Below are 22630 nucleotides of genomic sequence, written 5' to 3'. Positions count from 1 at the left end.
AGATTGAACTTCTACTATGTGCAGTATGGGGTAGAGACAGGGCACATACCGAGAGACAGAGGCTCTGGCAAGACAGACAACCGGCAATTCCTCCAACCCACAACCTACCCTTCTAACACACACACCCCACCCTCCAGGCTTTAGCTCACTCTCCCCCCTGCTTGTGACCCTTCCTCCCTCACCGTGTGACCCAAGTAGACTCAACTTTCGAGTCTTAACTAAATCACCACTTTCTACAGGAGCCCTTGCTCGGTTATACTAGACTTTCCTTTCACCTAGAACTCCTGCACTGGTTTGGATTTCATAAAGCATTCATAAAGTGTGGAGTCAATGACAGATTGCACGTACGACGGTGGTCCCATACTTTATAATGGAACTGAAACATTCCTATCACCTGGTGACATCAGAGCCATCATAATGTCCTAGTACAAGGCATTACAATTGCCTGCAGTATTCAGTACAGTGACGAGCTGCACAGGCTTGTAGCCTAGGAGCAATAGTCTGTACCATATATTGTAGGTGTGTAGGAGGCTGTAGCAGCTAGGTTTGTATAAGTACACTCTATGATGTCTGCACAGCGACAAAATCGCCTAACAATGCATTTCTCCAAATGTATCCCCGATGGTAAACAATGCAGGACTGTGTCCTAGAGCCTTAGTTTGCCCACCTGTAAAATGGAATAGTAACATCTAATGCATGGTGTGGTTGTACTGAGTAAATAGACACCTTTGTACTAACCAGCTTGTACTAAATACTGTAACAAATGTTAACTGTCACCAGCAGTATTTTAATCTCTGCATCTTTAGCCCTGAGCATGGGTCTGAATATATCATCAGTGCCAAATACTTGCTTGATGGATGGATGGATGAATAAATGGAGAGATGTGTTTCCAGTATACGAGACAATCTTTGCTGATCTTCCAACGCAGTTTAGGAAGAACTTAAAAAATAAACCCAATGAACCTTTGTTACATATCGACCACACATCAAGGCTTAACATACCATAGGTTGTCTAAAGTGAGCCTCCTGACAGGAAACTATTGCAGCAGAACGAGGAAGTGGCTATTCTGAGAGTTTCCCTCAGTGGATCAGCGTCATAAAGTGAATAAGAGATAATCCGGATTTGTGGCTTTGCCGTTTTCTAGAACCTGGAAGGAAGACGAGAGCTTGCTCCAGGCCTTGGCTGCCTAGTCTTCATCTAAAAACTCCTAGAGGGCAGGGCCTCTCTAGATGCAGGGCTGCCCCACCCAGGGCCCTGTATAAACAGTTCCCGGAGATCCTGGCTTTGGGGAATAAAAGGAGGGAAGGGAGGGTGGGCTGGGGAGGTGACTTGGGGTCTTGCCCTATGGAGTTAGGCTGTGGGGCTTCCCGGGCACCCTTCCTCCAGCTTCTCCAGCCGCAGCCCTTAGCAGCCTCCGTGCACAAAAGGAGTTAATTCTAGGCTTAACTTCTTGGAAGAACCTGAAGCTTTTACTCCTTAATCTCACCTTCCTCTTTCTTTGCAAAATCTTCCTGATCTTTATACTTCCTGCAGGTCCCTCCTCCTTACTCTCACCCCCTGACTCCCAAAACACTGATTGCCAGGGCGGGTCAATGGTTAACACTCCTCGGGCTTTATATAAGCCCGCCCCGCCACCTACCTGCTTCAGTCGATCCTTCACTTCCCTGGATCCCAGAGACAGCGACTCCAGCAGTCTTCCACACCATGGCCAGCTGCTGGCAGGGCCTGTGGGCTTATCGCACCTACCTGCTGGTGTTCTTCCTGCCCATTTTCCTGCTGCCTCTGCCCCTTCTTGTCCCCACCAAGGTAAGGACTTGGGGTTCTGCGTACAGAGAAGCTCCACGGGGGCAGGGGAGGGACCATTTGGTCCCGGGTTGGGGAATCCTTAGGACCAGCATAAGTTACTCTTCTCTCCTAGCCTGGACGTGAGGCTATAATCTCCCGGTCCTCCTGAGGGTTAAGAGGTCACAGGAAGCTTTTGTTTGGCGCCCAGTTGTAGGAGCCCAATGAGAATTGCTTAGGTGCACTTGACATCTACTGCCTTGGGAGTCAGGAAGCCAGTTCCATAAAAGAGGTGCAGGTGGAAGCAGATGGGGTTATCTGCCTACCATGTGCCCACAGACTGGGCTCAGTGGGGCATAAGCAGGGTTAGCTGCTGGAGAGGGATGGAAGGTGACTAGGATAAAGCTGGCCTCAGGCAGTTGGTGCCTGTAAGGGTATAAACAGAAAGAGATCGCTCCCTGTGATCCCAAGGGCTAAGTCTGCTGAGAAGGAGGGGTGGGACCTGGACAGGGGACCCTGCCAGTGGGCACCACAGACTCTCTTAGGACCCCTGCCCTAACCCCAGCGGCAGGAGTCATAACTTTAATTCCCATTATTGGAGCCCCCACCACATACCCTGTACCGTGTACCCAGGAACTCTTTCCCCCATCTTATGAGTCAGGTCGGACAGTCCCATTTTACAGATTGGGAAAGTCAGGTTAAGCCAATTACCCAAAATCCCGGGGCAGAGCTCAGATATTATACACTTTGGGGGGCCTTCTTGTAAATAAGAGAACACAAAGTTATGAACCTAAAAGTAGGGCTTGGGGAAGTGTTAGTCCAGGAGGACAGCCTGGAACCCCAAGTTTCACAGTAAATCTCACTCTGGCAGGTCACATATTTAGAAAGTGGCAGAGCTGGGTGTGTGGTCTTGTTCCAAAGCCTGTGTTGTCGTCTCTCCACCACACTGCTTCCTGAAGGCTGAGACAGAACTGTGGCCCTGGCACTACCCCACAGGCTCAGAACTGCCCATCGAGGCATTTTCTTCTTTTTGTCACAGATAGGGAACTTGAGACAGGCTTTTTATTCGTGGTGTCCCAAAAGGGTGAGGGACTGGGGATATGGTAGCACAGCCCCTGGGCCCCTGACACCTGCTAAGTGACAAGGCCTGGCTGACCTTTGAGAGGATCCTGGTCTCAGGCCAAAGCCTGTGGCACGTCTGTACTGGGAACCCATCTGATGGGCAGACAGGCTGAGCCAAGTGCGTTCACCCTCCGAGGGAGGGCAGACAAGAACTGTGATTCTCATTTTACCCCCTAGGAAAGCACAGCCCAGAAAGATTCAGTAACTTGGCCAAGGTCACACAGGAAAGCCTGGGTCAATATTAGAAGCCAGGCCTCCTGGTGGGCCTGCAACGTGTCAAGAGCCTCTGTCTTCCTGGGCTGTACCCAGCCCTGCTACCTGCCTCTGCCCACAGACACTGCCTCTTCCCTGTCCTCAGATGAACTGTCCCCATCTATCTATGGAAGCCAGCCCCTCTACTGGGGCGCTGGATACCAGCCCCTCTCAAGGACGTTGTGCCTGTAATCACCCTCTCTTTCCTCTATGAAGTTCACTCTCTGCCTGATCTCTCCCATCAGCAGACAAACACGCTATAATATTCCCCGTCCTAAAAAACAAACCAACCCTCCTTTTATCCCGCATCCCTTCCATATACGCCTCCTTTCTCTGCTCTCTCTCACACAAGAAGCCTCAAAGACTGTCTACACTGCATATGTCTCTCCTCAGACAGCTTCAGTTTCCAAGACTCTACCTACCCAAAGGGCTTTCGTCAAGTCCCTGGTCCATGTTCACCTTCTTCAACCCTCAGCAGCATTTGTCACAGCTGGTCACCCCATCTTGGCAATGCGATCTTCTTTTGACTTTGGTGACACCTTCTCCTGGTTTTCCTCCCCCCTCAGCCACTTTTCCTGGCTCCTCCTCTATTCACTCACTCTCCCCCAGGTGATCTTTTTCTGCCTGCTGCCTTAAAAAGCATCTGTAAGCTAAGGATTCCCTAATCTGTAACCCCAGCCCTAACCTCTAAATTTGTATTGTGCAACTAACACTCGACATTTCCACCTGAATATTTTCTTTTAAACAGCATATACTTTTGCATGTCCAAAACAAAACCCTCATTGTCCATCTTTTCCAATTGGCTTTTCCTGCAATCTTATTCATCAATATGTGATTCAACCATCTACCTTGGAGGCATTCTTGATTCCTATCTTTCCATCATTTCTACATGCACCAGCGGGTCCTGTTGACTTGATATCCCAAAAATATCTTGAATACGATCACTTTCCACTGCCTCCACTCTCATCCAGGCCACCATCAGTTCTCACCTGTCCATATCCGTCCCCACACCATTCTTCATCCATCTACCTGGTCTTTTCAAAATGTAAGATTATGTTACTACCCTTCTTAAAACCCCACAGAGGCTTCCCATCAAACTTAAAATCTAAACTTCCTAGGGCAGCCACAAGTCCCTGGGTTTCCACCCCTGCAGAGCCTTCTGGTCCCATGTCCCTGTTTTACTTCCTGTCCACTCTACCCCAGTCCCATCAGCTTTCTCTCTGCTCCTCAAATTGCTCATCTCCCTGCCTGGAATGTTCCTCTCCCAGATTCCTTAGGTTTCAGCTTAAATCCCCCTCCTCAGAAAAGTCTTCTCTGACTATTCCCTATTTAGAATTTTTCACTATCTGAAATGATGTGTTTGTTTATTTTCTACTTATCATCTTACTCCCTATACTAGAATGTAAGCTCCATGAGGACAGAGACTTTGTCTTTTTCCATGCAGAATCCGCAGTGACTAGCACAGAGTAGGTGCTCAACAAATACCTGTCAAATGAATGAATGAATGAATGAATGAATGAATGAATGAATGAATGCATGTGGGCAAAGACCATCCCGTCCTGATTTCCTGCTGAGTCTCTGCTCTCTGTGTTGAGTCCCTGAGCTTACCTCCCTGCCCCTGGCCCCTGATGTGGGAAGGAGGAGTCCCAGACTAGGCTCAGACCTGTGTCCATATAATAATAGTTGACATTTATTGAGGGTTTTTTTTTTTATGTGCTAGTCACTGTACCAAGCACTTCAAAGTACTAACTCATTGATCCCTCGCAATAACTTTGAGTTACTGTGAGTGTACTACTATTACCTCCATTTTACAGACATGTAAATTCAGGCCCAGAGTGGTAGTCATTTGCCTAAAGTCCCAAGTAGAAAACGGCAAAGTCTGGACTAGAACCTGGTCTTGGGGTCTCTGCCTAAGGCTGTCCCGGGATGCAAAGTGGGGGCCCTGTTGTGTATCACATCTTGAGCCGTCTACCATCACGCCCATCCAGCTGGCAGCCAATCCTTCCAGTGTTGTTCAGTCTGGGATGTCTGTTGAGCTCTTGCACTGTGCTGGGAGTTACTGAAAAGAAACACAGACGCTTTGTCTTCGAGTTGCTCACAGCATAGAGGAACAGGTATTTGCACAGAGGGATAGCCAGACAGCTGCACGAGCTCAGACGCGAGAAAACTCTTCCAATGGAGTCAAGGGAACATTCGAAGCAGGTGGCATTTGAGTTGGACCTTGAAGGCTGAGTGAGATTCTAATAGTCAGATGGCATGTATAGAGGGCAGGCCAGGTGAAGGGAATGCATAAGCAAAGGTGTAGGAAATAGTAGGGTGCGTTGAGGAATAGCTACAGAATCCTTGAAACGCTCATCATTCTCTCGTGGGGACTGTGGGGCCTGAGGCTTCTCACGGCTTCCCCAACCCTGCAACCAGCCAGTGAAGACGCACCATCAGTGTGCCAGAAACCTTACAGCTGCTCTTCCTTCCCTTCTTTCCTTCCTTCCTTCCTTCCTTCCTTCTTTCCTTCCTTCCTCCCTTCGTTCCTTCCTTCGTTCCTTCCGTCCCTTCTTAAGGAACATGTACTGTGTGACAGGCACTGTTGAGGTGCAGGGGATAGGGTTGGTGGAGAGACACACAAAAAGCATATACTGTCCATGCTGTGAAAACCATGTAGCTGCTGTGACTGGCTTAGGGAGGGGCTGCTCTAGTTGGGGTGGTCAGAGAAGGATACCTGAGTGGTGATATTTACCCTAGGACCTGAATGGCAAGTGAGAGCCAGTCAAGCACAGCTCTGGGCAAAGAGCCGTCCAGGCAGAGCTCACAGTGCAAAGGCCCAAGGCCAGGGCTGAGCTTGGCAAGGTGGAGAGAGAAATACGGCCAGGGTGGCCTGGGGGTCTGAGTGAGGAGAAGATCCTTAAGCTTATTTAGAGAGGCAGGGAGAGGTCAGCCTATGTCAGCCCTACAAGGCTAGGGGAAGGAATGAGAATTTTGTGCTGGGGGCTATGAGGGTAAAGATTTGCACAGGGGTCAAACAGCTAGTAAGTTAGAACCAAAACTGCAAATGCCTCCCAGGACCCAAGCGGAAGATCCATAAAAACAGTTTCCTAGGGCCCAATGTCTGCCAGGACAGAGCTTAGCTGAAATCCCTATTATATTTATAGTAAGAACAGACCATAGAATTTCTTAATCTGAAATCACCTGCACTCCTAGAACATGAGAACAGTAGGAGTGTGCGTGCACTTCAAAATCTGTGTAACTGAAATACCTGCAAGCTGTTCCTGAACCCCAGAGGCACCCAGGACTCAGATGATTTACTGTGGGCATGAAGACTGGACAAGGAATTTGGACCTCAGTTCTGGGCCTGCCTCTATCTTTTGAGACTTCCTGGCTCTTGGTAGAAAAGGCAGAGTCCATGGAGTAAAACAGGTTTTGGAGCCAAACAGATGTGGGTCGAAATCCATTCTGTAGCATGAACAGCCATGTGACCTTATCAAATCTCTCACCCCTAAGGGGCTGCTGTGGGGATGAAATGAGATAACCAGAGTGCCTCGGGTATCTGGCTCCCAGGGCTCAGAAACAGTGACTCCCTCTGCCCCTGGCTTCTCGTCTGAATTCCTGGCTCCTGGAAAATACAAGTCGCCTCAGGCACTGTGGAGGTGACTGATTTCTTTTCCATAGATGACTTCTTCTGTTCAAGTGGGCTATTGTCCTGCCAGGGCCTCTTTGCTTCCACCTAGGAAAGGTGTGTCTGGCCACCCCCACCAGAGTGGGGAGGTGTGGTCCCTAAGTGTTTCCCTGAGCAGCACTGACGCAATGTGGAGACACATCTTCTCGTTTCTGGGATATCTGGGTGTAGGATTAAAAGAAGGAGCCAGCCTCCAGGGCCAGGGGCATCCCTGGAGTAGAGAGAGAAGTTTCCTCAACTGTGAGGTCAGGAGTCTTCCCCCTCCTTTTGTTTTCTCGAAAACCCGTTGTTTCCCTTTGGCCTCTTAGAGTGGTAGATGAGGCAACAAGCTCATAAACATTAAGGGGCCGAAATGAACAGGATAAGCCAAATGGGATCAGGCAAAGAATAGGAAGGGAGTCAGGCACCATGGCTTGCGTTGGTCAGTCTCAAAGGCAGGCAGGGGCTTGGGACACTTTAGAGTGGAAAAAGGGAAGGCTTCAGGTGTTCCCTAATTGGAGGCTGTTGGCAGCGGGGAGCTGGAGGGGGCTAACTGGAAGCAGAGTATCCTGTGTGATTGGTTAGGGGAGCATGTTTGGCTTTCGCTCGTTGGTCCTGAGTTGGAAGTGGGGTTAGAGAGTGGGGGCAGAAGGCAAAAATGAGGGAAGCTGGCAGTCATGGAGCCAATCCAATCCTGACTATTTGGAGCCAACTGCTATAGAGGTGGTGATTTGGCTGCCTAGGCTGGTTGCTGCAGATGTTGTAGGACATATTTTTATACATGGACTGGCCATTGTCCCCTTTGTGTATTCAATCTCTCAAAGGTATTTGGCACAGGCCTATTATTCCTGGAAAGGATGTCACATACCCCCAGCCTACTCTGTACCACCTTCCCCAGGTCCCTTCAGCCTGGCTTCTCTCCTTGTGGTCACTGCTGTGTACCTAGACACCCAGGACAGACCCCTGGGAGTTTTCTTTCTCTCGTTTCTCCTGCCCAACTCAACAGCCAGCACCCAAACCATCTGTCTTCCATCTTCTAACATGTCTAGAGTCATCTCTTTCTCCATCTCCACTGCCACGCCGTGCTCTGAGTCCCTGTCATCTCCCCCTGGGACACCCAGCACCTCCTCCGCTGGCCTCCCAGCCTCGCTCCTGTGCCTTGCGTTGGCAGGTGTAAGCTCCTTGTTTGCATCTTGACATGATTTATTTGTTTAATTGGATGACACAGGCATATCATACAAAATTCAAAACACAAAAGAATGAAATGGGGAAGCGCCCCTCCCAGACTCTGCCCCTCCTGAGGGCAGTCTCACAGTGTGTCCTCTAGAGCGGGGACTCCTCACGCTTAGGGATCTGTGGGGAGCATTCAGGAGGTCTGTGGACTTGGATGGAAAAAACTTACATTTTAGTATCAATAATGTCTAAAGAAAACTTAGCGTTTCCTTCTGTTATGATGGTAGACAACAACTCTCAATAGTATTAATTAAACCTCTCACTTAACCGCCAGTAGAAACCACAAATATTTTCACATCACAGTAAGAGCTGTTGGCGGTACTTGAAATAGGGTTTATGTTCATCCTGACTTTTAAATTACAGTAGCTGTTAGCCAGTGAAGGTCTTATTAGTTAAGAAAGAATCACATACGGTATATCACTATCTTACCCAATATTTGAATAACTGTATTTCAATATAATTGGTTCCCTTTGTAATCCTATGTATTTTATCTATTGCATTTAAAAATATTATTCTAAGAAGGAGTTGGAAACGTTTGTCAGGATGTCAAAGGGATCCTGGTACGAAAAAGGGACCAGAATCCCTGAGTCAGATGAATATATATGTGGGGTTTTTTTTCCCCAATCACATATAATAGCATCAGTGCCATCTTTTACTAGAAACACCAACTTGACCACGTCACTCTGTCTGCTTAAAATCTTTCAAGGGCCTCCCCTTTTCATCCCTGTCTTTTGGATAAAGTCCTAGATACCCCTCAGGGCAGACAAGGCTCTTTCCAAGCATTATACCTCTCCAAGAATGTATCTTGATCTTTTATGCCTCATTCTGTTCCCTCTGTGCTTACTTCCTCACCCCAACACCTTTTTCCCACCCACTAAACTCCTATTCATCCCTCAATACCCACTCAGTGTCTCCCTTCTCCTCTGGGATCCCACTCTCTGGTCTCTCCTTTGCAATGGTGCTTGGCAGGCTGCCACCCAGTGCCTCATCTCACTCCCGAGACCTGGCAGTGCTCACAGCCAGCAGCATCCCTACTTGCCAGGGCAGGGGAGCAGCAGAAGTGGCCCCTATATGCCAGCCCATCCCTACCCCTGGGTTAACCTTCAATCACCAGGAGGAAAAAGTTATGACACCTATGAGACTGTGGGTATCTTTTCTGCTGCCAACAGCCACAGGCTGTTCTGTGCCCGTCCTGGGTAAAGGCCGTGATGCCTGCAGATCCCACACCTTACCCACACCCAGGGTCCAGAGTCTGCCATGAATTCCCTGGCACCTTCATTTTCATTTGAACCTCTTGCATTCACCCTGGTTCCCCAGTAACCCAAGAGCACATTTCTGTCCCAATGCCAACCCTGCCATCTACTCCCTGCCATCTACAGTTCTTACAGCTTAGAGCTACTCATTCATGTCCCTCATCCTTAGAATTACCCAGCACAGTGGGTGTTTCTCTTATGCCCATTTGTAGATAAGGAAACCTTATAAAGGAGATAAATGTATACGCAGCTGGAAATGCTCAGTGTTGCTTTTTCTTTCTCTCTGCCTTAAGGCAGAGATTCTAACCCATTTCTGAGCCATGACTACCTTTGGCTGCCTGGTGAAGACTATGGCCCCTTCTCAGGATATTGCTTTGAAGAGCACACGATAAAATATATAGGATTACAAAGGAAATCAATTATTTTGAAATATAGTTGTAAAAATATGAAAAAATAAATTGCAGTTCAAATATAGAGGTGCTCCTTCATTAACACATTAAATAAAATCTAGTGTTGGTGTAATAACTGAGCAGGTGTCTGGTAGCTGGAGCCACAATCAAATATCTGCCCAAATCACCAACAGTACCGTTAATAGTTGTTTGGTTTTGTTGCCTATGCTCATAACCTCAGATGTTAGCAAAAAGGCGAAATAGTTTTCCCATCCAACTTTACGGATTTTTGGAATTCCACACCCCGTGAACCAAGAAGAGCAAGTCAGCAAGTTATGCTACAGCTGGACAGACTCCCCGGGAAGGTGGGTTGGGGACACAGGGCCAGAGACACCAGGACAGGGAAGGCTCCTGGATAGAACTGTGAAACTAGTTTGGGGTTTTGATCCAGAGACAGATAGATAGACAGACAAACAGGGAGAGGGACACAGGGAAGTTGTAATGGGATAGGGAAGCCATAGATTGAACACACTCAAGCTCACAGGGGCAGGTTCGACTAGTAACAGCTCCCTTTGGAGTGTGAAAATGGGGTCTCAGCAGTGAAGGAAGTGGCAGGCCTCATGGTAAATAGTTCTCTTTGGATTCAGACACCCCACTAGTTACAGCAAACCTGAGGCTGAGGGACACCCCTTAAACGTAAGGGATCAAGCTCAGGGTAGAAGGTGAAAAGGCTGACCTCTCCACTTATTTGTGTGACTTCGAGGCATTTACTTAATGCATTTGCACATTTGTTTCTTGTCTGTGAAATGGGAACGATAGTCATTACCTCACAGAGCAACTAAATGTGATTTAAAAACATTTGAAGCACAGCAGGGAGAGCCCAACGCCTGGCACAGGAGATAGCCCTTAGGATCCTTCTGCTGTCCTGATTAGCAGAGCTTTCTTCTTGAATCAGCAGACTGATGGCCCACCCCAGCCCCCAACTTGGGTGCAGAGGGACTGGCCTGCCCTTAGCTCCAGGGGAGGATGAGTAACTGGCCGTGCAATCTTCTCAGGTGAGAAAGTGGTTGAGGAAACAGCAGTATCAGCAGAATCAGCCAGCCTTCTGCTAGGGGAGGACTGGGGGTGGATCTCTGTCCAGGGTCAAGGTGGCCCCAGCCCTGAGCCCATGAGTTCCTGTTGGGGTGAGAAGAAGTGGTGGAGGTTTATTGGGAAGCATGTGAGCCTGGCATCAGACAGACTTGGTTCTCCAGCGGGGCTGTGAAGACGGTGTGCTGCACCACTCCAGGAGTGCCAATTACGGGGAGAATATTCTTGGAGTTATGCAATTCAGACACCTTGCCGGGTCCCAGTCTGCCTCTGCCACTCCCTAGTTCTGTGGCCTTGAGCAAGCCACTTACCCTCTCAAGTTCTTCTCTAACGGGGACGACCCCACCCACCTTAATGGCTGTTTGAGTTTCATAAAAGCACCCAGCTCCTAATAATTGCTCCATAAACAGCAGCTCCTTCTCCCCACAGGCCACCCCCAGGGGCCCACCCCAAGCTTCAAGGTACTAAGGGCATGAGGTGCTAAGTGAGCCCAGCGTGTAGCATGTGGAGAAGAAAAGGGCAGGGAGGGTGAGGCGGGTAAGAGAGGAGGGGCTCCCTAGCCCCACTGTCCCAGCATGCTGCTCCTTCCTTTGGCAAATAAAGAATGGGCAAGTGCCCCTGAGGAGGCTGGGATGCGGGCACCCTCCTACTTGAGGCTTACTTCTAGCTAATGATTCCTCCACTCCCTGCCACCCTGCAGGGAGGCTCTGTGGATGAGGGCCGGCCTCTGATGTCAGGGGTTAACTGACTTTCATTTCTCCTCCAGGCCTGAGGTCATGCCTCTCTAGACTTGGGGGCCTCGTCAGGAAAAGGGGGTGTGCTCTGGTATCCAGACTTGCAAGACTATGACTCATCATTTATTCCCTAATTCCATGCACAAAGCAGGGATGGGGGTATCTTTCACATATCCTACAAAATGCAAAGGGCGTCTCCTGGAGTTGTACAGTGCACTGATCACACCAGGATTGTTAGGAAGACCCTCCTCCATTCCCCAACTTTCCAGGGATTCATTTATTTAGAAAAGATTTACTCTGAAGCCGGTTGGGGTCCTGAGCTCCAGAAATCTGGATGCCACAAAACTAACTTCTGTCCTCAAGGAGCAGAGGGAACAAACCCTAATTAAATAGTCATACAAATCATTACATTCTCACAGGCTCTTATAAAGCCAGGGGAGGCCAGGATACCAGGCAGGGATCCACATTGCCCAGGCCCCAGTCTGGCAGCCCCCATCTCATCTAGGGCTCCTCACCTGGGCCCCCTGTAGTCCCCTTGGGCGGGGTAGGAGCTGATACTCAGTTCCAAATTCTCCAGCCCCTCCAGTGTGGCTGGATTATAATGTTTGGGCTTCTCAAGGTCAAAGACAAGATGGTGAGTGTCTTGCTTTGTTTTTTATTTCCATTTTGGAATGGGACTTTGGGCTCGGGAATCAAGGACTGGATTTCACAGGCTCTCCCCACTCTGATACGAAAGGCCTATTTTCTCTGGGGGCAGGAGGTGACACGACTCGGATATAGATCTGGCCCCTCCAACAGCTCTGCTGCTTCCCTCCCACCCACAGGAAGCCTACTGCGGCTATGCCATCATTCTCATGGCACTCTTCTGGTGCACTGAGGCTCTGCCCCTGGCCGTCACCGCCCTCTTGCCCCTCATCCTGTTTCCCCTGATGGGCATAACGAAGGCCTCTGAGGTAAGCCTCCCCCGTCCACATGAGGAAGGGCTCCCAGGGATGGTGGGGTCTTCCCCAGGATGCTTGTGACCCAGGAAGCCTCATCATAAGCAGGGTACACAGAAGAGGGTCCCTGCCTCTGCTTGGCAGGATCAGAGGTCACTGAGGGAGGAGTCAGCTAGAATACAAGGAGGGAGGACATTCTAGAAGTGCCGAGTGAATGGCTGGCATCGAGAGTTAATTCAAAGTAAGAGTGATTCAGCTTAGGCCAGGGAGGTAGAAAGTCCTCGTGATAGGAAAAGGGGCCTTGAAAGTCAGCTAAAGAGCCTGTGTTCTTCTAGTTCAGTTGCTCTTAACCTTGAGTGTCCTTAAACTGGAGGGCTGGTGAAAACACCGATTGTTGGGCCCACCCCAGAGTTTCTGACTCAGTGGATGCAGGGCAGGGCCTAAGAATTTCATTTCTTTCTTTCTTTCTTTTTTTAAATTTATTGGAGTGACAATTGTTAGTAAAATTACATAGATTTCAGGTGTCCAATTCTGTGTTACATCATCTATAAATCCCATTGTATGTTTACCACCCAGAGTCAGTTCTCCTTCCATCACCATATATTTGATCCCCCTTACCCTCATCTCCCACCCCCTAACCCCCAGCATTTCATTTCTTGCAAGTTCCAGGTTGGTGATGATGCTGGTCCGGGGACCAGACTCTGATAAGCACTGCTCTCTAGTCTCTGCACTAAATTATCTATCTCCCAGTCTATGGCTGTCAACATGAGTGAAATCGGGCTAGTTTATCTCCCAAACTTTCCTGAAAGGAGAAAGAATGAGTTTGGCTGGAAGAGAAGAACCCAGTTAATATTAAATAGTGGGTAATCCAAAGACCAGTTCCATTTGGTTCCAAGAGCCCAGGGACCAACCTCTGTTTGAGTGAATGTCAGTGACTGCTCCAGAAAAGCCCAGGGGCACCGTAGGAGACCCCAGGGTCTTCCTGCTCTCCCTGTCCTTGCCCACCAGGTCTGCCTCCAGTACTTTAAGGACACCAACATCCTGTTCATTGGAGGGCTGCTGGTGGCTATTGCTGTCGAGCACTGGAATCTGCACAAACGTATTGCCCTTCGTGTACTCCTTATCATCGGGGTGCGGCCTGCTCTGTGAGTTCCCACAAACCGGGACTGGAGAACCCGGGGATGGTGGTATTCTGGGCATCCAGTCCCTGAAGGAACGCTGGAACGCCAGTGTGTCTGTCTGTCCACCCCTAGGCTGATGCTGGGCTTCATGTTGGTCACGGCCTTCCTGTCCATGTGGATCAGCAACACGGCCACCACGGCCATGATGGCCCCCATTGCACATGCTGTCCTTCATCAGCTGCAGAAGGCACCCAAGGGCAAGGATACTGAGGAGGGCTGCAGCAACCCTGCCTTTGAACTCCAGGAACCGAGTCCCCAGAAGACCAAACTTGGTGAGAAAGATGAGGTTGAACTTTGCCCCAACCCCTTGGCTCTTGGGGAGGGTCTAAAGGGGCCTCCACTCACACAGGGAGAGACTAGGGAAGCAAGAAGTGCCGCGACCAACTTGTCTTGGTTTTCCTGGTTTTAAAACAAAGAGTCCCATGTTCTGGGAACCCCTGCCATCCTGGGCAAACCGAGATGCTGGGTCACTCTGGCAAGCAGAGAGAGAGCTGGAGTCTGCTTGGCCAGGCTCCATCCTTCCTGTGTGGTTTGGATAATCCTCTGCCCTTCTGTGTGCCTCAGTTTCCCTCTCTTAAGAGAGAGGTTGGGCCAGATGGTGTCTGAAGGTCAGTCCAACCTGAGACTCCCAAGAATGCTGGGTCCTTGCAGGCCTGGGGGCAGCCTCTTCGCCCTGGTACCCCAGATCTGGGCTGCTCATCGACAGGATCCCCTGCCTGCACCCCAGAGGCCATGGAGCTCCAGTTGTGCTCCCCAGAGCTGACCCTGTGCCCACTTCTCACCTGAGCTCTCCCTCGTTCCCAGATAATGGGCAGGTCCACCCTGTCCCTCCTGGTCCTTTGGAGCCAACGGAACAGAAGAGCCGGGAGCAGCATCGCTTTTCCCAGGGCATGAGCCTGTGTGTGTGCTACTCAGCTAGCATCGGGGGCATTGCCACACTGACTGGTACCACACCTAACTTGGTACTGCAAGGCCAGATCAACTCGTGAGTGACTGAGGGGTAGGGAATCTGTACTCTCACTGGGGGTGATATGGGGCCTGGTGGTTGCCAGGCAATATCACGCAGTAGCCCATATCCCTCTTCAGGCTCTTCTCCAAAAATGGCAATGTGGTGAACTTTGCCTCCTGGTTCAGCTTTGCCTTCCCCGCCATGGTCATCTTGCTGCTGCTTGCCTGGCTTTGGCTTCAGGCCCTCTTCCTGGGGTTCAAGTAAGTGTGCAATAGGTGAGAGAAACCCAGGTCCCTGCCCTTATCCCCTGAGAGCTTTCAGTTGGGTACCCAAGTAGCTATTGTGGAAAAGGATACAATCACCATCCCAGTGAGATGGCCTCCCCTCCCAAGACCCCTTGGTGCACTTGGACCCCCGTTTGAGGAAATTACCAGGCAGAGAATATTATTATCTGATTTATCAGACAAGCAAACTGAGGCTTGAGGAGTGGTACACAACTAGATTTGTCAGTGCTGGGACTGAAAACCAGGTCTGATGCCCAGCCCAGGTCCCATTCCACAGTGCTGCACAGTCCTTTGGTACGTGCCTAAGGAGAACACACTGAGCGCATCAGTTGCAAAAGCATCTGTTGTGCTCCTACTGGATGTCTGGCACCACACTAGGCACTGACCACTAGAAGACATTAGGCACAGTCCCTGTCCTTGCAGCCCATGACATACGGAAACCCAGGTGCTGTGGGAACACAGCCTAGGAAAGTAGGGGTTCCAGAGGCCCCTGGAAGAGAGGATGCCAGAACTGAATCTAGTAGAACTAGAAGTCAGCCAGGTAGAGAATGGGCAGCAGGAATATTCCTGTTTCAGGCAGCAGGAATACCTTGTACCAAGGCACAGAGGCAAGAAAGAATACAATGTGTTAGGGGGAGCACTTGTTCTGTGTGGTTGAAACATAAAGAACAAAAAGGAGTATCAGGAGATGAAGCTAGAGAAGTAGGCAGGGGAAGGATTCTGGAGGATTTGGGGTGTCATGTAAAGAGTTTGGACCTTGAAGCCGAGTCGTAAATAGGTTTTATTCTTGCTAACAACCCTCAGTTACAGGCCATCACTAGAGACCTGAGTTAAAATCACTTGCGACTTTGCTAGGGCTCAGTAAGAACAGAGTCTGGGATCGATTAGTGATTATGTCTGCTCTGAGGGTAGGAGAAGAATGGTGGTATGACTGGCACCGTGGTATGAGTTATTTGCCCTTCCTGCCTAGGCAGTGGGGAACCATTGAAAAAGTTTTAAGCATTGTTGCTGTACTTTGGAAAAATCTCTTGGACAGGTGTGCGGAGGATGGATTGAGGTTGGGGGCTGGTACAAAGTAAGATGGGAGTCAAAGAGACCAGCACAGTGCCAGGCATCATGGGGAATTCAAAGACAGGTGAAGTGTAGTCTATACCCTTGAGGAACTTACTGTCTAGCAGGGGAGTTGAGATTTGCCCAAGAGAAAAGTCAAAGTCAAATGAGTTAAGTAAGCAGCATACGGAAGTGGGCTAAAGTCCTCTGTGCCTCTGAGGATGATGTGAGTGGGTCTCAGGCTGGCAGAAGATGCCCAGAAACCAGTAGGAGAGAGGGAGTGGGGAATTTCCTGAAAAGCTGTTGGAGGAGGGGAGCAGTGAGTCAGAGCCAGGACGAGGCATGGGGTGCGGGCCTCTAAATCCTCCTCACTCTGGGCAAGGGAGGGCTCAGCTCAAGAGAACCCTTGGAGGGACAGGGGTCATGGGGTAGATGGAGCAGGGCCAAGCATGGGGAACCCTGGCCCCCCAACCCCAAACTACTTCTGCCTCATGACACCCCCCACCGAGGCTTCTGCTCTTCTTTCAGAAATTTGGGTGGATCCAGGGCTTCAGTGTAGCGCGCTGAGATGGCCTCTGCACGCCTCAGCCCTTACATTGCAGCCCCTCGCTCCCCTGCCTGGTGAGAGGCCCTCATGAGCTGCCCTTGCCCCTCTACCTGCAGCTTCCGGAAGAACTTTGGCTTTGAAGGACGGGTACGGGAGCAAGAGAAGGCAGCCTTACAAGTCATCCAAACGGAACACAAGCTGCTGGGTCCTATGAGCTTTGCAGAAAAAGCTGTCACCATCCTCTTTGTCCTCCTGGTGCTGCTCTGGTTCACCCGGGAGCCGGGCTTTTTCCCTGGCTGGGCCAGCGCTTTTCCCTACGAGGATGGGGAAAGGTGAGCATTTGGGGGGGAGAGGAATACTTTGGGGATTCACCTGGCTAAAGGAGGAGGGAAGGAAGTAGGTAGGGCCCCCAGTGTACTGGGGGACAGAGAGGGATCACTTGGCACATCTGTGGGAGGGGCTCCTCTCCACCACCTCCTCCACCTTGCTTCCTTGAGCAGCCCTGAGCCACCAAGCCTTCCCTCTCTGCCCCACTTGTAGTGTGGTGTCTGATGGGACAGTGGCTATCTTCATCAGCATAATTATGTTCATCATGCCCTCCGACATCCCAGGGCTGACTCAGGATCCAGGTAAGCACAGAGACTGGAGCAGGGAAAGGCCTCCAAGTAACCTTCCCTTCCGGCCTGAAATGTACCTTTGACCACACTTGGCAGTAGTAGAAAAAGCCCTGAGAGGTTAGGGTGACTTGCCAAGGACTCAGGGACAAAGTTGGGATGTTGCAGAACTGGGGGTTCCCTTCTTGCATGCATTAAGCTCTGTAGGAGCCTATACAGGAGGCCCCAAGTGGAAGGGAGGGAAGGCCTGTTGGCTCTTGGTGACATGTCTTCCTCTGCCTGGGGAGTAGAAAAACCAGGGAGGCTGAAGGCCCCTCCTGCCCTCCTCAACTGGAAGACAGTGAACGAGAAAATGCCCTGGAATATTGTGTTCCTGCTGGGTGGTGGCTTTGCCCTAGCCCAGGGCAGTGAGGTGAGAGACCCCCGCCCCTTCCCCAACCTATTTGAGAGAAACCCTGTGATAGAGAAAGAAGGGCCCTGCTTCTGTCCCACACGGGAGACCTAATCCTCACTTAGGAGCCCCCTGGTGGCAGAGCCTTTGCAGCCGCTGAAGAGAGGTTAGCGTGTTGTGTTAGGGAGGAGGAAGAAACACAAGCTTTAAGGTTCTTTCCTTAGTTGGGTTCTCAAAGCCAAAGGGAAAGCAGACTACTCTGGTGAGCAGGGACTGTTGTCAGTCACCACGCAACCACCCTCCCCCTTTCAAACAGAGAATGCAATGTCTTTAGCACCTGCGAGTAGCTAGCGTTGGGTTGACCCAGTCAGCATGCTGCAGCCACCAGGTGGCGCCATGATCACACCCAGCCAGGCTCTGGGGACCAGAGCATCATCCCCAAAGCCTCTATCCAAGAGGGAAATCCCTAAACACTCGTCCTCAATGTTCCAGCTAAGCTCATTCACTGTACAGACAGGAGGCAGCTTCCCTGAATCAGGGACTGGTGCTGGGGACTCCTGGCTCTGAGGTTGATTCATCCATCAAGCATTCACCAATTATGCCAAGCGCTGTGCTGGGTGCTGGGTAGGCAGCATTGTGAAATAAAATCCCAGCTCCTGGGGCTCACAGTCTAGCATTACAGAAGTGGGCAGGGCAAGAACTCGGAGCTCTTCTGACCCTGTGGACTGTCCCCACCCTCCTGTCAGCCTCTTCCCAGCTTCTACCAGGGCCCTTCCCCACTCTCCCTCCTCTGGGACTTCTGTATGACCTGCTGGGCTGGAGGGGACAGGGAGAGGGCTAAGGCTAGCCAGGAACCTGAGAGACAGGTCCCTGAGAGAGGTCGGGAGAACAATAAATGGAGTCAAAGGTTTTACTCCCACCAAGCCCCAGGTTTCCCAAGAAGGTCCTGTGGCCCCCTCTTCTAGCTTCTCATCTGACCCTTCTCCCCACACCCAACTATTCTTCAAGAGCAGGAGAGGGGGCCCTTTGATTCTAGCTGGGTCTTCCCTCCCAAGCTGCCCTTGACTTTGAAGACTCTAGAGAGGTGTGGACACAAACAGGACCCCCCCAGAGCCTCAGCAGGGGACTCAGATCCCAGGCAGCCCAGCCTCTCACACACCACCCTTCTCTGCCCACAGGATTCGGGCCTGTCGAGTTGGCTCGGGGACAAGCTGACCCCACTGCAGTCTGTGTCGGCTCCCGCCATTGCCTTCATCCTCTGCCTCCTGGTTGCCACCTTCACTGAGTGCACCAGCAACGTGGCCACCACCACACTCTTCCTACCCATCCTCGCCTCCATGGTGAGCTGGCTCTGCAGGCACACCTCCTTCAGGCAGCCCTCCTGTTCACCCCCACCCAGGGCCCCTGCCTGTGGGTCAGAGTGACCTGTCTGTACCTTCACTCATTTCCAGGAGGGGACCTCTGAGCTTCCACCCTTTCATGGGCTTTCTAGCTACCTTGGGCCCCAAGGCCCTCTGGACCCTGACTCACCCCATTCCTGGTGATGTCACCCCTTCAGTATCCTGATGGAGCTCACTGGTGGCCTCACCCACCTCCCAAGCCCAGCCCCTGTTCTGGTCATTCCTGAGGTGATGGGGTAAAATTGCTCCCTGGAGCGTCCCCAGCCCCTTCCTCCCCAGGTGCGTTCCCGCAGTCTTTGATGACACCCTGAGCCCCTTTGAGATCCGTTTTATGGGCCCCTTCCCTCACCACACCCCACACAATCATCCCCTCCGGAGCAGTCAAGGGGCCTGTCCCAGGTCACCCAGTGCCTTCTGGCAGAATTGTTGGGTTCATGGCCAGAATGTGTGTTTCAAGGGTGGAGGGATTATCCCTCAAAGAGGGGAAGCAAGAGAATTGGGGCTACATCTTCCCCTCTGGGATGGGGACTGCCATCAGCTCTAACCCTCTGTCTCCCCCTCAGGCCCAGGCCATCTGCCTCCACCCTCTTTATGTCATGCTCCCCTGCACTCTGTCCGCCTCCCTGGCCTTCATGCTGCCTGTGGCCACCCCGCCCAACGCCATCATCTTCTCTTTTGGAGGCCTCAAAGTGACTGATATGGTGAGTGGCAGGGGGCCTGAATGCCTCATCATTCCTTCTGTCTTTCCATCTTGGTTGACCACAAAGAAACTTAAAGCCACTTAAATTCTCAGAGTTGAGAGTAGACCCTGTTTGGGGTGGGGGACAACAGAGAGATTGGGACATAACCCCCAGTTGGAGGATCCTTAGGCCCTTGCCAGGGCTGGGCCATGTGAGGGAGGGGGTGAGGAATTTAGGGAAGGTTCCTAGGAGCCAGGCAGCCATGCCCAGGGACATGGACTCAGAGAGAACAAGGCCCAAGGCCCAGGGAGCCCAGGAGGAGCTTCCCTTTCCCCTGTTTGCACTGGGAGAAAAGCAAGAGGCAAGGGCATGGCCTGATGCTGCGGGTTAGACCCAAGGAAGGCCTACTCACCAAGGGAGAGTTCTGCCAGTGAGAGAGCGCCTGAGAGCCTGTGAACACCCAGGGAGCGGGTGCCGGCCCTGCTGGGTACCTCTCGCTCACACTGGCTCTCCGCACACCAGGCCCGGACGGGGTTCCTGCTCAACATCATCGGCGTGCTTGTCATCATGCTGGCCATCAACAGCTGGGCCTACCCCATCTTCGACCTGTACACCTTCCCCTCCTGGGCCCACACCAACAACACAGCCCTCTGCATGGGCGGCCAGGCAAACACCACCACGCCTCGCCCCTAGACCTGGGTTAATCTGGCCAAGACCAGGAAGACCCAACCTGTCCCTACTCCTCTGCGTCAGGAGGGCACACGCAGGCTCCACGCCAAACAGGGAGAGAAAGGCACATGTGTAGATAGCCGCCTGTTTCTGTAAGAAAGGTGTGTGCGCGCTCCGTCCTGTGTGTCTGAAGAAAATGTATATATATGTATGTATGTGTATGGGTGGATGGTGTGTCATGTGAGCGTGTGTGAGAGGGGGGTTTGTGTGCATGCACACGGTCCTGGGTGTGTGTGCTTCACGGTGCATGTGTGTGAGTTCACAGACAATAAAACATGCCCTCTCTGGCGCCCCACGTCTTGGTATCCCCAGCTTGGTGGGTGACCAGACCCCTTTGCACTGTATTTATTGAAACTCCGGGTTCGGGTGACCTGGGGAGGAAGGCCTACCAGCAGTTGCCATGGCAACAGCCTCCGGGACCGGCCCGGCACACTGAGCTCTCCCCAGTCTCTTGGGTTTGGAAGGAGGGTTTGAATACTAGCCACATTAAAATCTTCAGTAGAGTCTGGAATGGTTTTTTACAGCGCTTTACAGGGCTGGTCCACCACATGGTTCAGGCCCCATGTTTGGGCGTGTGGTAGAAAGGGACCTGGCCTCTGTCCTGGAGGGCAGTCCCCTTGGTACCCTTCTCACCCAAGGTAGAAGGTAATGGCCAGGAACCCCTGCCAAGACCAATCGGAGTGGGCGCAGCCACCCAGGAAAGCAGCACTGACATCACCCAACCTGGCTAATTGGGAGCTGCCAGTCCCTGCGTGTCTTTGGGAAAACCGGCCTCTCCGTTCCCAGAGCACTCCCTGGGTATTTACATAAAACTCTCTGCCCCTGCCAATTCCTCACCGACCCTTCCTCCAGCTGGAAAAACCAGTCCCACCAGACTAGGGGAGACAGGCTGACCCATGCTAAGTGCCCAGAAAGATGGACCCTTACCCAAAATGGCAGCCTGTAGCAAGAAGGCTGCAGGTAGGACTCACAGGAACAGGTTCAAAACTGGTGTGGCCTTCAGAGTCCCGGACCAGACAAGACTCTGGACCATTCTGCCTCCCCACCTCACCTCCACCCCTCCTTTGCCTCCCTGGCTTCATGAACTCCAGAGTTCTCATGTATCTGGCAAGGTGGGGTGGGGATGTGGAAGGCTGATAGCACACCCATCATCCATTCTGGGAGCTCAGTATCCCTTCCTGGCTGGAAGTTCATCTTTGTATCCATCCTAAGTCTCATTGGGGACAATGGCATGTAAGCCTTGCGTTCATCTAGGTGGAAGTTTCCAAGCGTCTCATCCAGTTCCCTCTCGTGCAGTGGAAGAAAAGAGATTTACCATCACTCATGCCCAATAAAAAGAGGGCTGAGTTGTGAAGAGAGAAAATCAGAAAGGATTGAATTCTGGATTCCCCCTGGGCTGGGCCTTCACTCAGTACTCCTAGAGCTTGGGGTTTGAGGGTGGGTGGGAGGCACAGATGGGAGGGGGCTGCTGCATGGGGGAGAACATGGCTGTCCCCAGGGGACAGGGGATCCTGACAGGACATGCCAGACATCCAGCAGAGTGAAAAGTGTCAGGCGGAGTGACTCCAACCCCCCAGGCTGGCATTCCTCATTTATGAAGCATAGTCATAAATCACAGCTCCCACCCAGACCCATAGTAGGACCCCCACAAGGCCCCAGGCAGCAGCCCCCACCCCCACTGGGAGTGGCCAGCCCCAGAACTGTGGGACTTTTCCTGTTGTTTACCCACATTGCAATGGGTTTCTAAGGAGCAGCCCCAGCCATATCTGTAGGGAGGACCCTCTGCTACCACTTTATTCTGGACCCTGGTTGGGGACCCACAGTCCAGCCATGGCCGGAGAGATGTGGGTGTGCTTCTCAGGAGGCACATGCCCTGTCCACTGCTCTCAGCTCCCCTTCATACTCCCCCCCACTTTCCCCTCAGCCCTGCTCAGAGAGCCAGATGTGGCCTAAGGTTACACAGCAGTCCCAGGGGACGAAGACTGGGCTGACTCTACCTTCTTGGGGGAGGGGGTAGATGAAAGCAGGCTGAGGGTTGAAGGGTCGCCCATGGTGGGTGCTCTGGCAGAGCTTGGGGGGCAGGCTTCCCTTGGGTGCTCGGAAACCATCTTCCTCAGCAGGCGGGGGGTGGACAGGAGGCAGGCAGCACCTGTCGGCCTAATCACCATCATTAGCTGGGCAATAAAGCAGCACGGACCAGGGCAGCCTTTGAAGGAAGGGCCTGCCAGCCCAGGTCAGGTTTGTGCAGGCAGCCTAGCAGCTCAGCTCCTCCTGCATACACACTCTGGGCTATGGCAGGTGGTTAGAGCACTGCTGAGACTAGGGCCTGTGCCCTCCCTTCCTGGGCTCCGCACCTATTCACCA

General features: G+C 51.8%; 1 protein-coding gene across 3 annotated transcripts; it reads left to right on the top strand.

The window, feature by feature from the left end:
• Positions 1-1286: 1286 nt before the first annotated feature.
• On the top strand, positions 1287-21625 carry SLC13A2 (solute carrier family 13 member 2). Of its 3 annotated transcripts, none has more exons than XM_081028508.1 (12): positions 1287-1806; positions 12328-12456; positions 13450-13586; positions 13695-13894; positions 14427-14607; positions 14709-14831; positions 16569-16784; positions 16993-17081; positions 17357-17478; positions 18636-18797; positions 19421-19558; positions 20060-21625. In XM_081028508.1, exons 1-12 carry the CDS (start codon positions 1705-1707, stop codon positions 20228-20230), a joined length of 1770 nt encoding a protein of 589 aa, XP_080884634.1. In that variant the 5' UTR covers positions 1287-1704; the 3' UTR covers positions 20231-21625. The 3 variants fall into 3 exon arrangements, with proteins under 3 accessions (XP_080884634.1, XP_080884636.1, XP_080884635.1); XM_081028510.1 differs by lacking the exon at positions 1287-1806 and adding an exon at positions 6966-7071; XM_081028509.1 differs by lacking the exon at positions 1287-1806 and adding an exon at positions 12087-12137.
• The last annotated feature ends 1005 nt before the right edge of the window (positions 21626-22630 follow it).

This window comes from Rhinolophus hipposideros (assembly GCF_964194185.1).
Source record: "Rhinolophus hipposideros genome assembly, chromosome: 20".
Classification (NCBI taxonomy): domain Eukaryota; kingdom Metazoa; phylum Chordata; class Mammalia; order Chiroptera; family Rhinolophidae; genus Rhinolophus; species Rhinolophus hipposideros.
This window is presented reverse-complemented; position numbering and strand designations above follow the sequence as displayed.